This window comes from Mchenga conophoros, linkage group LG22 (genome assembly GCF_057382185.1).
Source record: "Mchenga conophoros isolate Kocher_MC1m ecotype Shallow Benthic linkage group LG22, M_conophoros_male_GT1.1, whole genome shotgun sequence".
Taxonomy (NCBI): Eukaryota; Metazoa; Chordata; class Actinopteri; order Cichliformes; family Cichlidae; genus Mchenga; species Mchenga conophoros.
This window is the reverse complement of record NC_140546.1, coordinates 2,820,690-2,837,705: the sequence shown is the minus strand read 5'-3', so window position 1 is coordinate 2,837,705 and position 17,016 is coordinate 2,820,690. Positions and strand designations below refer to the sequence as shown.

At 42.9% G+C, this 17,016-nt stretch overlaps 1 protein-coding gene across 9 annotated transcripts in view; it reads left to right on the top strand.

Annotated features, from left to right (window-relative positions):
* The window catches only part of col14a1b (collagen, type XIV, alpha 1b), a 160,559-nt gene that overhangs the window by 104,211 nt on the left and 39,332 nt on the right, over positions 1 to 17,016 (top strand). For all 9 annotated transcript variants that reach the window (XM_085261530.1, XM_085261528.1, XM_085261524.1 and 6 more), the window contains 4 exons: positions 2,066 to 2,182; positions 7,319 to 7,468; positions 10,413 to 10,487; positions 14,935 to 15,074. In XM_085261530.1, coding sequence (XP_085117656.1) covers positions 2,066 to 2,182; positions 7,319 to 7,468; positions 10,413 to 10,487; positions 14,935 to 15,074 — 482 coding nt within the window. The remainder of the gene's footprint in view (positions 1 to 2,065; positions 2,183 to 7,318; positions 7,469 to 10,412; positions 10,488 to 14,934; positions 15,075 to 17,016) is intronic.

Sequence of the window (17,016 nt, the reverse complement as noted above, 5' to 3'; positions counted from 1 at the left end):
TCTGAGCGACTCGATATTAAGGGAACAACCAGAAACATTATGACCGAAGCTTCCTGCACATACAGATTGTGTGGCATTTAGAAAAGTGCAGCTGTTTGGAGACGGGCTCTCTCTGCGAAACAGAGCCTGAGAAACTGACATATTTTGCATCTTAAAAGATACTAATTAGTAAAATAAAGCTGATGACCTAATCGTTAATGTTTCCATGTCTCATGAATGTTGCGCATTAGATACTTTTTCCATTGCAGTGGGAGCACGTTGGGCAGGCTAACGTAGCTCTTTATATCTAACTCTTTACAGGTGATCCTGCATCCTTTGTTAGGATATGTCTCCAGTGCTCGGTTTGCTTGAACATATCTGTGAGCAGCATGTATGTGCAGAATATAAGTTTCCTGAAGAGCCTCATTGTAGTTTTTACAAGACAAAGAAGCAGCTGCTTTACATCCATCTGAGCTCCTTTAACTCGCAGGGAGTGTGAGCGTCTCTGCCCAGCACGACAGTCTGAGGTCAGTCTGCTTGTAAACGGTGCATTGCTCTTTTGGGGGTGGGAGTGAGTAACTGCCCAAATGAATAAGCATCATGGGTTTTTGTTAACGAGCGTGGGCGAGATGGAGTCTGAATGTGCCGCATCAGCAGAAACGGAAACGCTGCGCTGGATTGTCGTGGTGAAGTGGGACCACTGAATCAAAGTTACTGCTGATGATTCTCAACATTTTCCTCTGTGTGAAATTTACCAGTAATTCCTGTCGAATATTGGCAGATTATCAGTAGTAGCAAATTCAAACAGCTGGAGTGTTTTGCCTCCCGCTGCCTTTACTGTGTCGACATATATGTAGAGATGCTGACTTAAGAATCCCTTTGCGTCTCCTCATTAAATCACTTGCTGAGAGGTTTGCAGGAATATTATGCAGGGATACATTATGCATTTGTATGAAGTTCACAATAATGCAGATTAGATATTTGGCTCAACTGGAAATGTTCTGTTTTGTCAGAGGGAATGATACTGAGCTGTACAGGCCATTACCAGCTCACAGAGACACGCATGCTAATGTTCTTCAGCTGGGAACACGAGCTGCTTTCAAACGTCGCACCATAAAAGCGCATACATACCATTTGCATAAACAGAGTGTGTGTGGGTTTGTTTGTGCGTGTGTGCATAAGCCAGACTTCTGAAGCAAAGACAGTGCAGCTACATTTCTGTGTGTCTGTAAATAACTTCAAGAAAGTGCACTTTGGTGTCCTTGAAACCAACTGGCCAGAGACTTTTGCATCTGCCGTGTGGAAACAGGATGCCGTGTGGTTCCTCAGATGTGAGCTGAGTGCTGTTAAACATATATATAGCTTTGCTCTTATGGCAGTATAGAGAGGAATGCTTACAAGTTTATAATGCACATTTTTAGGCTTCCAGAAAGGTTTAGTTTTATGTCTCAATGTTGCTTTTGTTCGTGTCCAGACTCATGACATCAAAACTCGTAGCCTCCGCCACAGCTGACTGTAGGAGAATAGCAGAGACATCAAATTACATTAAAATGTCCAATAATACAGCTGTCACTGACCCACATCACATCTGTTCTAAGACTAAGAGATCTGAGACAGATTTTAGCTTTAGTTTTTGGAAATATCTTATCATGTTCGGTTCAATTTAAATCTAAATAACTTTCTAAATAATTAAGTTTCTAAATAACGAGAGCAAATGTTAGATATGTACTGAAACCTCCACAGCTAGTCGGGGGCTCCTGGTGTGAGGAGGCTGCTGCTTGTCTGATTGGTGAAATGTTCTTGGTGCATGCCATGAAGAGGCTCACGGTGCTGTGATGTCATTGTTCCAGTATTAATAAGAGATGTTTAAAGTTGGTAGAGAAATATGTTTACTGCAGAAACCCCACATTCCTGAGCTGCAGCTCTTCATTCACTGAACCAAAGCAGTCGTTGAGCATTTAGTTCTTTTTGTAAAACTCAAACACGGTGCTCCGAGTGACACATTCAAGAATGGAATTTGGAAATAACGTCTGGGCCCGTAAATATCTGCTCTGCAAGTAAAAACACCTTTTCTGTTTCCCTGCAGTGTACCTGGGCGTGACTAACCTGAGTACCTATCAGGTGAGGATGAACGGGCTGTGTGCCCAGTGGCAGCCTCACCGACATGCCAGCGCCTACAGAGTGGCCCTGGAGTCGGCGGTTGGTGAGTGCAGTGATGGCAGCGTGATTTTAAAGGTGGTTTTATTCCTTCTGTGTGATGTTTTGCTCGTACTCCCATCTGTACTGTGTATGTAAGCAAATGAAGGTCAGCCTGAGGCGTTTGTTGCATCATGTAAGTAAATATTTCTCAGTATTAACATTTTAAACTTATGAACCTGTTCTCATCATGAAGGTTTGTAGTTATTATATTTGCAAGTGGGATTCCTTTCATCCCAGTATCTCTGCTTGACTACGTGCACAATCTCAAGCTGCTAAAAAAAGACTCGTTTGTAGGTGGTGGAAGATCTGTCAGCACGTTGGACGGTTCCAGTGTTTGTGCCAAGCTTCGTAGGCACACCAAGGAAACACATTTCTGATCTCTCGTTCTGAATTAGGGAAAGACATTGTGCATGTATTTTATTAATGTTTTAAGGTTAGATTATTGAGAAGTATTTACAGCTTTGTTTGCAGATATTTAAGATACAGCTGTGTGAACATGTGAACCCCAAACATCCAGGTCACACGTATGGATACAACACAGAGCAGTTTGGATTTCTTTGTCCTTAATAAGCACACAGTCTCACGGCGCACACTTGGAAGAAGAAAAAACGAACTCTGTGCTCTGTTGGAGGAAGAAGGCCTGCTCTTTGAAACTGTGAAGCACCGTGGAGGGAGCGTCCCGAATCGGGGCTCATTTGGCACCTTGGGGCACGGATGCCTTCCAATGACTTGGAGAGCAATAAATTTCAAAAATGTGTCAAGAAATTTCAGAGGAGAATGTCAGGGAATCAGCCCGTGACCTGAAACAAATAAATCGAAACCATAATGATTAAAAAAGAATACAAAAGGTCCCAACATTAACCCAGCTGAGACGATGCAGCAGACCTCGAGTGTGCTTTTTCAATCAAACCGTCCCACAAGTGCCGATGACCCGGAACCCTTATATAGGAGTTCTCCTCATTGTTGTGCGAGTTTTATGAGCCATGAGAAGAAATGGTTGCTGCTGTTGGAGCTAAATTCAAAGGTTCGCTACCTTCTCCCACCCTGCACGTGATTCCTCAGTCTGTCCTGTTTAGACATGAAAATGACTCAGATGAAGATCTCACCGTTCTCCTCCATATTTATATAAAGCTCCTATAAACACTGTTAAAACAAAACATGTCCAGTAATCTGGAAAAATCTTGCCAATAAGCTTGTGTACCAGATCAATATTCGATTATCTTTGTGTGCCTGCAAAGCTTGGCACAAACACAAACGCTTGGCTTTACAGTGGGAGTCACTGAATCAAGAAAAACCTGCTTGCACATATTTTAAATACACAATACGCTAAATTTTCAGTGTGAATTCACAAACATTTTGCTGCTATATGTTTGGAGATGTTTGCAAATGCGATATCAGTGCAAACGTGCGAATCTGAACTCTTCTCCCATCATGCTGCTGGCTTTGGATTAAGGCGAGGAGTTAAACGTGACAGTGCATCGCTTTAGCATTTACAAAATACTGCATGCGTAACTGTAATTCTTCCCATCAAACTCCTACGCTGCATATCCAGTGCAGTAGGAGAGCAGCCTCATTCATACTCACATGCTTTCATCAGTAGGAGTTTCAGTATGTAGCTGAAGCAGAGGGTCCAATTTTCTGAATCCCTAAGCAGCCGGAGATGACAAAGATATTGTTGTATCCCATCGGAGACGTGCTGACACTTTAAAGGTTTAGCTGTACAATCAGACACTGTGCCGCTCTGTAGAAAAGGAAGGCTTACGGATCACAGCACGGGTGACATTTACATTTGCTGCACGAGGTAAAATAAAGCGAACAAAAAAGACAAAAGGTCGCGATTACGGCTGCCGAGCGAGGAGATGTGCTTGTTACAGCAGTGACAGTAATTATGCCCTGTTGTGTCTATTCTCAGAGGTAAACTTTAAGGAGGGGGAAGGAAAAAGTACAGTTATTTTCTTCTTATGAAGTTTTCTGTTGAAGTTTTGGTTGCACCTGCAACTTCTTTCCTCTGATTGTGACAATATATAATTTTTTAAAACAATAAAAACTGAACTGCTTCTATTTAGAGTTCATTATGTGTGGGAGTGTGAAGAAGAAGGGAAGTGAAGCCTGCCGTCTGCATGAGTCAGTGCGCGCGTGCATCCCAGCGTTAGCTTGAAGTGTGCCGAGACTCTGGCAAATTCAACAGATACGTTCTGCTTGCAGAAACGTGTTTTTGTTTATAGCCCACCGCTGACGTTCGTTTAACTAGACTGTCAGCTAATTAACTTTAGTGTCATGCTAAATTATGCCTGCATCGTTAAACATAATAATATAAGCTAGGTGGCTGTAGTGGCTCAGTAGTACTTGGTTTATGTATGTATAGCAAGCAAAAGCCCCCGGGTTTGATCCCAGGAGGAGACGCAAACCCCTCGGCGGGGGGGGTCTCGAAAGGGAACCCAGAGTATAAATCTGCCAAACATCAAACATGCGACAGTACCTGCTGTGGTGAGGCCTTGTGAATAAGGAAGCAGCAAAAGTACAAAGGTGTCTGCACGTGTGAGTAATAATAATAAATGCCCTTGTTACGGTGAGATTATACTTTTAGACGCGCAACAGAAGGAAAAGCACCTTTAATTTTTTATGTTATTTGCACTTTGGCAGTAAAAAGCGTCGTGCAGCTCTACAAAGTTTGATTCAGGATAGGCCGACATGTCCACACATCCTGCTTCTGCCAAAGGTTTCTTCCAAGTGCTTGCTTATAGGGTCCATTTGACTGTTGGGGTTGTCTCTGTGTTACTGTAAGGTTTACATTACCAGGTAAAGTGCTTTGTTTAGGTTGGTGCAGAACTTTTATAACTGCAGTTGATTAAGACTGGAACAAACAAACAAGGATCATTCCACCTTTCATTAATACATGCACCGTACAAACAAATTCAGATTTACAGGAAGACATGTCCTCTCGGTGGAAGTCAGATGTAAAGCTTATAAGTAGCAGCTAGTTGTGCAGCTAGTTGTGGTTCTCTGTTGCTTCTTGCTTCTTACCCTGACTTTGGTGCTGTGATGATCCCTAAAAATAAAAATCTAATAATATCTAAAAACATGATCAAGGATTACAAGATTCCCACAGAGAGTGGGCATTCTTGCTAACAGTGTAGAAGTTCTCCAAATGCATATTTAAAGGAACGGTTTTCTAATACATGGTTCACCTATGATCCTTTTCTAAATGGAACCAAGTAGATCGTGTCCTTATAATCAGATATAATATGTCCACTAAAATCCTGCGTTTGTCCCTTACATCCCTCACAAACATGTCTTTATTTAGAATTCCTCTTTAGCTCTGCACTTCCTCCACTACAGAACAAATTGGCTGCAAGGCTTTATTACAGCATTTTGATTGGCCGTCAGTGATGGTCCCCAAACCAATATTAACTTGATGTTCTAGGAAGAAAAACAGCCACATGGCGACAGCAGATACACTTTCACGTTACCTCCAGTGTCTGTTAAACTCTCCTGAAACTCTCTGCAATTTATTTATGAACTGATGAACTTTAATGTGTTTGTTCGTCAGCTGCCAAACAGGCCACTGCACCAAAGTCACCTCTGTGAAGCAGCCGTATGCTTATAAAAGTCATTTCCTCAGTTATGATTCTGTGCAGCCACCAACAAAAACAATAGTTCTTTGTCTGACACTGAGAACACGTCCAAATAGCATCAAACAACAGATGGTCTGGCCCTGAATCGATTTTAAACATCCACCACTCAGTCAGCACCTCAAAGCTAAGACTAACTTTTAATACAGCCGTCATCCACCAAATAGGAAAGTAATAGCTGTTATTCATCACCTTTAGGCGTCCAGCAATAACACTGGCGTCATTAACGTCACATAAAAGGCACAAATTCCCCCGTGTCTCCTCGGGGAGATCCAATGTGTTGGTTCTCTCAACACACAATGAAGCTAAATAATGACTTATGTTAGAACAGCTGGTAAATAATTACACCTGCTGCTGAGAATGGGGGAAATGTGTGATTATCCTGTTTTATTATTGAACAGGCTGGAATTTAAAGGGAATGGAGGGAGGTAAATGTAGGGAATAGGGTATAGAAAGAAAGACAGAGTGTAAAGTGTGTTTTCATACATCCTCCTGCAGGACAGAAGGATTTACCATGTTCAGCTAGAATTTACAGAAACAACTCTTTGATCTTTTCCTGCACAGGATCCATTCTTCACCCTTATTATGGTCTTATCCCAGTTTAGCTACACAGGAATGTTGTGGTGCATTTAGGCGTCTCATAGGTTCCTCTACCTGATGACTCCCTCACAGCTCGAGCTTCCAGCCAATGTGATTAAATCATGTCACAGATTATATGCAGTATTACTCATAGCGGCACTTCTGGCATGGATTCTGAGGAATTGAACTCGATTTGATGATGCCTGAGGAAAAAGGAGCATTTATGGGTTCAGTGACCTTCGGTGCAGAGGTGGCGAACTCCAGGCCTCGAGGGCCGGTGTCCTGCAGGTTTTAGATCTCACCCTGGGTCAACACACTCAATCAAATGATTGGTTCATTACCAGGCCTCTGGAGGACTACAAGACATGTTGAGAACTTAATTTAGCCAAATAAATCAGCTGCGTCCTGCTGCTGCTGCTCACATTGGTTTGATTCACTTGACTTGACTTAAACTGAGATTTTTCCACCCATACACTCCCACCTGTGTAGTTTCGTGGTGAGCTTGTCCCATTATCTTTGCACTCGATGCCTCTTTAAGTCATTAAAATGTTCCACCTGTTCCCTGTAATGAAGTGAATGCTTGGTGTTTCATGGATAACAGGTTTTTCTTGGAAAACTGTTTGACATGTTACCAATGGACCCTGACTGTTAGGATGGAGTGAACAAGTACAACAGGAAGGTGTTTGATTGGTTCAATAATTGGATTTGATTCATCAATTATTAACAAACCAAGCGAACAGTAGCATCCTAATGACAACAAAGATAAATAAATGCTTTCATTTTCAATCTGTGACAACGTGCTGGGTTTACGATGTGTGCAGATTGTTCTACACACTTGCATGTGCATGCACTTGCTTTTATTTCTGCATGTGACAAATACAGAATCATTTTTGAGAAAGATAAAGATGTTCTTTGTACTTTTGTTGCAGGCAGCCAGAAGCAGGAGACGAGACTGAGCGGGGGAGCGAGCAGGCACTGTTTCAACAACCTGAAGCCCAACATGCAGTATAAGATCAGCATCTACGCTCAGCTGCAGGACGGGACCGAAGGGCCTGCAGTCACCACCGCTGAGAAGACACGTAAGGACCTGAGCTTTGAACACACGTGTCATTCACATGTTGCAGGTCGAGGTGCACTGCAGTTCCACGACTGGATTTCTCCTGCTGCTGCTATTTTAAGATCACTGCACAGAAGCCTCGTTTACATTTACACTTGTGTGTCTCTGTGTGTGCTGGGTTGCTTCCACTCTTTCAAATTGGGCACACTTATATATTGCATGCCATTGCACAAGATCTTAATTTCTGACGCCAGTGGCCAACGTTTATCTGATGCCAACGTGTCCATTTATCCCCGGCTAAATATTCAACAACAGTGTAATGAGGAGCTAAAAGGCTTTTAAGAGTGCAAATATTTCACAGTAAATGCATTTGTTGAGGGTTTCTCCACACCCCCAGAAACTCTTGAAATCAATGCCTCAAATAAGCTTAAAGATTTATTTTTAAATCTTAAAACGTTGATACTTTTCACCAGAATATAACGAATCGTGTTTTGTGATGCCAAAGTTTAAAATGTAAAACGTGGTCTCCAGGTTGCTGACAGCTGCTGCCGTGTGTATTTTGGGCAGAAGGTTTTTCCAACTTGGCTTTGTGGGACTCAAAGCAGTGATCGCCAACACAGGACTGAGTCAGGCAGCTCCAACAAGGCAGGCTGCAGCAGTCCCCTACATTTATTCAGCAGTTGCAGATACAGACAAAGAATAGTTTGCATTAATGTAAACACAGCAAACAGCTGGTGTAGAGAGAGCACGTGGGAATTCATGTAGTTTCATTGAGTTCTGATTGGTTATGTTGGTCGTTCATCATGTCTCTGGAGAAACAAAAGAAATCCACTGACAACAGCTGTGCTGCAAATATTTATTGTAATCGTCAATATCAGCCTAAAATTTCACGATCCCTACATGACCTTTGTGTGGAGACTGGCCACTTTTATTTCTGATAGGGATGCATGTGTGTAGTATTTCCCATTTAGTGTGAGACAAATGTTTCAGAGCAGGCGCTCTGTCCTTTTTCTTATTTGTGTGTTCTATGAGAGAACTAATGTGTACGACCGTAATGCCGTCGCTCAGTCATTCTCGGGCTCGTTTATTTCGACCACAAACAGAGGACTGAAAACTTTGGCTGCCTCTAAGGTTGTCAGATCTGCAGCCAATTTGAAGCTGAAAAACTGGGAAATCCTGTAAACTGCTTTTTGATGTGCAGCGTTTCGCACAAACCCACTCGTGCACTCACCGCCGACACATCCAGAAGTACTTTGCCTCCTCCATTCGATCTGCCAAACGCCCGTTTTAAAAGCGCCCTTACATGTGTCATAATAACAATATAGCAGAAGCACACGGCGGGGAAACACACACACAATTATACACAAACTGCTGTCAGCTGTCATCGGTTTAAGAAGAAGCCCGGTCCGGGCTGGGAGGACGATCACGTCATTTTCAACATAAAACATCTTTTATCCTCGCCGGAGTGCCGAGTGCTGAATCCTCTTCCTTTTCAGGATGAGCCTTTTGTTCTGCAGCAGCAACACTAATCAAGACCCACTGTCTGGAGACGGGAGGGTGACGGGGTGGGTGGGCTGTTGTTTTATTTTCAATGAGGCCCGTGTGCAGTAAATTCACTACTCGCTTTAGTTACGTTCAGCTGTATTCAACACTTTAATCACCAGCTTCACTGCAGAGATGAAGAAGTTTTAATCAACTGCTTTGAGAGCGCACACACGTCAGCGTGTCTCACGTGTCACTTTATAACATCCACCGTGTGTTGAAGAAGCGCTCGAGATCACAGCCAAAGCTGCGCGACGGTGCAGCTTTAATAACGAGTCGACCAAATAACTGGATACAGGTTTGTTTTCAGTCAGCACAGCTGCCAGCAGCCGTGCTGTGAGACTCACAGGGTTCCAGATGGATGCAGATATGTGCGTGCTGTTTTATCTGTTTTCCATTGTTATTGCAGCAATAGCAGTATTGATTTAGTAACGGCACTTGATTAGTACAATCAGCAGAGGGTGTAAAAAATACAATAAAATGGATAAAATAAAAGTTTTTGGAACTGCAGGCAAACTCAGTTTCTGATAAATAAAAATGGCGACGCCCTGCTGATGAGAAGTTATTTGGCTAACCTCCATTCCTGGTTGTTTCCTCTGCACTGTGTTCAGTGCTGCTCTGAGTTTTACGGTGCAGGTGATGATCACTGGAGGTCCTGCTCTGCTCTCATCTATGTGCACATTTGCAGTTTCAGCTCAGACCCACAGACCAACTTTTACTTTGAGCACTTTTATTGTTCCTGAGGTCGCCGTGAGTAAACTCAGAGGTGAGCAGCCTGTTTCCTTTGCCAACTGTCTGCAGTGCACTGAAGTGAAGTGAGAAAAGCATAGTTCAGAGGCAGCACGGAGACGAGAACCCGCAGAATTGAAAACGAGACAAAGAAAATATCCAGAGATACAAGAAAGAATGTTCCCTCCTCGAAGCTAAGCAGACATTTGTTTGCTTGAAGCTGCTCCCCTCTGTACCGCAGCTCTGCAGTGAGCCTCCACAATGATTTATTGCTTTGTTTTGATGCAAATGAAAGCCAGAGCCTTTCCTCCAAATGACTATCCCCATCGCTGCAGGCAGCCACTACTGAATGCTCCCTACCTGCCATCACAAGTAATTCTCAGCCTCAGGTAGCTGATTTACTGCCTAAACAGCGCTGAGTGCATAAACGCACAAAGACGCTCAAAGACACACGTAGAATACAGGCAGGAAGTCGAAGGCAGAGACAGTGGGAGTGCGCGTTGGACCGCAGCTAACACTGTGATCAGTGCAGCAAATTATACATGAGCTGAATGTAGTTACTGTACACGTTTGGGCCATACGTGAGCGCTCTGTGCAGTTTCACCGCGTGTTTCACTCAGGGTCATGTGGCACACGAGGGTTGTTTTGTTATAGTTACAGGCTGTCACATCCTCATGTGTTTGTTTGTTCTGCAGTACCTGTCCCGACCCCACCACCCACCAAGCCCCCGACCACCACGCCTCCACCCACAATCCCTGCTGCCAAGGAAGGTAGGAGAGCAGTTCTAATACTGTTATTGATCGTCTCATCTTTCGATCTCTTTGTGTTGATGTATTGTTGTTGATGTGTTTTGGTGACATCAGGCTGCATCCAAACAGCTTCTTTTATTTATTTCTTTTGCTCAGTTTTCAGTAAATATGTATAAATATTTATGTATTCTAGTTTGACTGGTTTGTTTTTATGAAACGTTTTGCATAACCAGCTTTGATATTCTGATTTGTAGTAGGAGACCTTTTATTATTTTACAGGTGTGCAGTCAGATATGTCAGTGGCCCCCAGCCCCCGGTACCGGTCCGTGAGTCGTTCGGTACCGGGCTGCGAGATTTGAGGCTCGGGTGTGAAATTTCTGGCTTTCAGAGTTTTTATCGTTAACTTGGTTTCCCTGGGTTTTATTGTGTCTTATTTTGAAATAAATATTTACGCGTTACCATAGCGACCAGAGAGCATTAAGGGGCAGAGAGGAGGACGTTACTCTCAATGTTGTTGGTGCATTTCAGGAGGACGCTGCTAATAACGTTACACAATTACACAGTACATCCACGTTTACTATTATATTTACAGAGACAGTTTTTGTCGTATTATTTTATTTTGTTGTATTTATCCGCGACACCTTAAAGGCCGTGAAGATAGTGTCTGACGTGAAACCGGCCCGTGGCCGCTGTGATATGTGACACACTGTCTGAGATTGGCATGATGACTTTTTCTTTATTAACATGACTGAAGTCCAGGCACTAACGTTTTGTACAATTCACTTGATAAGTGGAGGACAGTGGGTGGATAGACTGTACTGTAGTATTTTATGTGTGGACTGTGTACCACGATTGGACGAAGCCTGGCTGAGTCTGGAAAGTGAAGCCAGAGGCTCGAAGAGGCTTTTCGGGGACCTGGTGGTGTTTCAGCTGCGCCCCCACAGACAGCTGTTCAGAGACTCCCGCTTCACTCACCATCCTCTCAGTTCACAATAATTCAGCTGTTAGGTGCTGTGATTGTCAGTGTCACATCTCTCCACCTATTAGACCCACAAAGTGCTGCACAAGCCAGTTACATTATCACACAGCAAAGACGATGGTTTTGTAACCTGGTAACAAGAGTTTGAGATAAGTTCACGAGCTCTTTCCTCATCTGGCAGCCATAGTTACCAGTTACCTTTATTTACTTCTTATATAATCTTACAATGTGGAGAATGGATCTTTGAAAGGCAGAATCTTCATTCACTGCACTTATTATGAGATTTCTCATTTAAGTTAAATATAATCTCTCTGTACTTGACACGAGCTTTAAATAGGCTGCCAGACGCATTCAGGGCGAGCGTTAAATGATGCACTTAATCTTCAATTTAAGGCCAACTGTTGCCTTTTTCACTCGGTGCTTTGTTTGTTTCCTCGTGTGGACGACATTGAATAGTTGTACACTCCACTGGAGCGCCGTCAGAATAATAGCATCGCGTGAATGTGAATGAATGTCAAAGATGTAATGAAGAATATTCTCAACGAGTCTAAATGATGACTGCAATTAACGCAGAACTGCAGCTTCCACACAGCCACAAGACACTAGAGCCATTACAGCTAAAGAACTATAAAGTACGACATAATCAGCCCGAGGAATTCAGTGTGCGGATAGCTCTGAACATTAGTAAGGGAAGCTTCATTTTACCATGGAAATGTCTTCATATCAGACAACACTGCAGATCGTCCTCATCCTCACAATGTGACAGTGTCTCAGGTCAGGTTTTATCCTCAGATCATCTTTGCTGGGACAGAAAACATGTATATCAATGACACTGTTACAGGAAATATAAACCCAATCTGCAGCTACAAGCTGAAACCGATAAAAACTAAATGCATAAATACTTCCGTTCATTTTTAAAGTATACGTTTTTTAAGACGTCCTGTGAAGTATTTTGGGGGGCAGAGTTTGATCCATATGCCCACCTATCAAATGTCACTCGTTAAAGAAGCAAATCTGCAGCAAAGTCTGAAACTTGCTGTAATTTCTAATGAGATCAGCTTCAGAGACATATCAGGCTGAGAGTCTCAGTAGACTTTCTCTTGATGTCACAGACAGTCAAAATGCAGACAAGCTCACTGTGCTATAGAAGGAAGTAGGTCTCCTATTGGCTGCTTTTTGGGGTTCCTGTCACTAAAAGCCAACCTTGTTACAAACTGATCCTCACGCTGGCCGGGCAGGAGAATGAGAGCTGAACAAAGAAGAGCAACGCTTCTCAGCTCCAATAACAACACACACAGTAACATGTGACACACAGTGTGTCTGACGTCAGTGTAATTATAAACCGAGCGAGTCTTGGATCTGTTACAGCGGTTCTCATTCTTCTCCTGCCGTCACCACAGAATCACCAGCTTCACTTTCAAGCTGCCACAAAAGGTTTCATCACCTCTGAGAGAAGAAAAAAACACTATCAGGTGAAATGAATGAGTCTTATCTGTTATCAGTTATGTAGCATGTGCAGCAGGTTCGTGTGATTGAGGACAGACGTGGGAACAAGTGAAGAGTGTTGAGAAGGTGTAAGGAGTACTTTGAGGAGCTGAAGAGCATCGAAAATGAGTGAGAGAGAGAGAAGAGGATGGATGGAGGACAGTAAATCAGAAACCAGTCGTGGACCTCTGCATCCACAAAAGATCCACGATGTCCTTTCATTCCTGAATAAACCAGATTATTCAGAGCTGACCTGAAGAATCAATCCAGAGAGACCCAAACACGAACATCGACAGCAGCATGAGCTCGCTGCTTTGTCTTACCATTAACAAGCGCTCTCCATGGGACAGAGCAGAAATGTAGTAGTAAGAATGCACCAGCATAGAATCACTCTGCTTTCACGACACATTTATTGAACAAAAACAGAGAAGGATGCTGTTTACGTGCTGTCGGCATCAGCGAGGAACAAATAAGGACACATTTACACACAAATGAAGACCTGTGGTGATTTAGAGAGAAACAGAACGATCTGGACCGAGTCAGAAAGAATCCACTGACAACTAAACGAAATAAAAGCAATAAACCTTTCGGCCGCCCTGCACATAATGTGGAAATGTGCTTTCTACATAAATCTTATTTGTGATGATCCAGAAAATTCAGAGGAATGATCACAGAGATCAACACATTCAAATCATTCTGGCTGACGAGGAGAACAGTGGTTGTTTCCTCCTCACGTGTTTGATTACAGCCTCCTCTACAGCCCCGGCAGGTACGCTGCGGCAGGTACTTAGGAAACACTTCCACATGTCCCAAATATGGGATTCATAAAGTATTTCTTATCTCATCATCGTCTCATTTCAGTTTTTTCATCACTAGATGTGCACTAGCTTTTTAAAGAGCATCATCATCTGGTCCCTGCTCAACCCTGAATAGGATAAAAGATGAAGAAGAGGAAAGGATGACTTCATCTTTTTACATCTTTCATCCAGTTTCTCCACATTTGATAAATTCTCTTTGAATTACTGCTAATATTTCAGTTGCATTTGATTTGAAATATGTTTAATTAGTTCAGCAACTCTCTAAAAAAATCCACACATCTGTGGGTGGAGTCAAAATGCTGTAGTTCTGTACAGTGTTATGCCACAAGGGGGCAAAATCACTACTATCGCACTGAAGGTTAGAAACACAGTTCCACCTTGAAAGCTCAGGCTTGTTAGGATGACAGTAATGTGTAATACCAGCGTAAAACTATAAATCTCTCTCCTGCTTTCAGCTGCTCTGTCAATGTTCTGCAACCACCTGCAGTTTTGACAGCAGTGAACCAAAGTGTCCTTACAAAGAACGGGTGAATAATTCTAACAATCAACTTACAAAATATTATATTTGAGCAAAACAGCAATTTGAGTTTCACTCAATCTGTTTTCAGACTTCAGAACAAAGTCAGTTTGATTCCTCCTGAGATGTGTTTATGAAATGTTTGCAATAAACAAAGAGTCGAATGCCGGGTTGAAGCGTCTGCAGATCAATGTGGCGCCGGCTGACCCTTAAATAGGGTTTGATTAGAGGAGAGAAGGAAGTGATTGGAATGACTTTCGAAGAGCAGCAGAAGCAGCTCTGTGTTTTGCATTTAATGTGTTTCAATCGTTTACAAGTCGAAAGCTCTTTGAGTGCAATTAATCACAGGATTGCTTCACTCACAAGCTGCTTTTATTCATCGGTTTCTAAATGAAGCCAGTTTGTTTATTTTCACGGCAATAAAGCGAACAAATGAAAGCAAGTGGATAAATATGTGTTTTTAATGATAAATTATCCTTCAAAGTAAAAGAAAGCCAATCAAAAATGATCACAATGAACGTTCCAACAAAACCCTTCAATCAGCTATTTTCAAGCTTCCATACAGCAGACTCACAACTTTTTACTTATTCCCATTTGAAGTGTTGCCTTTGTGAGTCAACCAGTTGCTGTTGTTATGTTTACTTCATGTTTCTCTGTCTCCTCGTTCAGTCTGTAAAGCTGCCAAAGCAGACTTGGTCTTCCTGGTTGACGGTTCCTGGAGTATCGGAGATGAAAACTTCCTGAAGATCATCCGTTTCCTGTATAGCACCAGTGGAGCTCTGGACCGGATCGGCCCGGAAGGCACACAGGTACCACCGAGGGCGACCTGTTAGCCTTTAGCAAGCAGTTCTCTGAGAGCTTTGGCGTGTGTTGCTTCTGGTAGCTCTCAGCGCCGTGCTTTGACTGACAGGTTGTTGACAGACATGCCACAGAAATACCAGAAAAACAATGACTTGATGGGAAAATGTGCACTTTGCCTGAGGCACAGCAGGCTCCTCGTCCTCACTGTGGATGGTGGAGGTTTGCCGCGCGCTGCTTTGGCAGCACAATGAAAGAGATCATCAGTGGCGCTGACACCGCCATCAGTGCCATCATATTGGTATGAAGGTATGTTATGAATATGCTATAAGCTTGTACAGGCTGTGAACAGGATATAAATATGAGGACTATACAGAAATATGAACTATACAAGTTCTAACAGTTGTAGAACTATAGTTATTATTGTACAGAGTGATTGTCTGTACAGCAGCTACAGTGAGATATGTGGCTCCTACAGAGGTTCTATAAAGTGCTGGTGGGTCAGTCCCTGTTATTATTGTGTGTATGAGGGTCCAGTTGTTTGTTTTTGTCCATTGTGTGTGTGTGTGTAGGTGGTTGTGGGTGTGTTTAGTCCATGAGTTTAACGTGGGTCAGATGTCAGGAGGCCGAGGAGTCTGACAGCTGTAGGGAAGAATCATCTCAGCAGGGTTGAGGTCAGGTGACTGTTCGTACGTCAGAGAGCTTTTACGTAAACGTATCCAACAACTATCCAAGTAAGTTCACACAGTGTGGAGATAAACAGCAGTGACCCCAGCAAAGCTGCTTCCCTCTCCATCACTGCTGCTCCTCCACCCTCCACACATGCAGGGACCGTCCTCTCACCTGTCTCACGAAGAAACCACAGCTGGATTCATCAGTGTCACATTGCAAATGTGACACTGATGAATCCATTGGTTTAATTCCCATCTTTATAGTCATGATTCTCAGCAGTTCTCTTATTATTATTATTATTATTATTATTATTATTATTACTGTCAGCCTGTGTAAGACGTGATTGTCTGTAGCTGTTAATGTGGAGACGTTTGTTCTAACGAAGACCATTTCACTCATGATGTAGCTGCATATTTATGTTTGCCAACACTACCATTGATACATCACAGCTGATCATATGAAATCATCTTTGTGGAAAGACTTAAAGACCGCGTGCTATGAATTTTCTTCTTACCAGATCACATTTGATTTATCTTGAGTCATATCTTCACTATTGTGGGACGTGACAGGAATAAGACTACCACGTGCACAGAGCGGCCTCCTGGGTAATTCAATTGTAAAAAATCTTTAAACTCAAAGATTTGATTTCTCGTGGTTGTTTCTTTGGCCTCGCTCGGACCTCTTCATCTAAATGAGTTTCCCCGTCATCTGTAGGAGCGTCTGATGCACCGTAGATGCAAAGAAAAGGGAAACTTTCCAGGACAAACTAGAGGAAGAGAACAAACTGTTTACATACAGCAGTTTTCTCCCAGTTGAGCTAAACCTCTTTTTCACTCCTGTGTTCAGAGCCTCGGTGTAGCGAGTCAGCACCAGCGCCAAGTTTCCTGTAAGCTGCTCTCATTTTGATTTTTTGTTATTTACAAATAAAGAATGTTCCTGAGTGGTCTCCCAGGTGGCCACAGCCCACTTCACTCATGAAACAGCTCATCTGCACGCTCTGTGTTACAGCTGCTCACGTGTCTGTCAGTGCTCCTCTTTCCTCCCCGTTCAGCTCCGTTCAGTCACAGTGGCATCAAGTATCGGCTCAGTTTGTCTGAGCTTTAGAGAACATTGTACATACTGTCTTTAAATGCTGTGATATACTGTAGAACAAAGCGTTCCAGGTGGAAGAAAACAACAAAACAGAAGGTAAATATGAACGTCAGCATGATTTTATGAAGCAGTCTAAACTAAGAGCTGTGGCTCTTTCTGAACAACAACCTGGATGTCGATCAAAGTAAC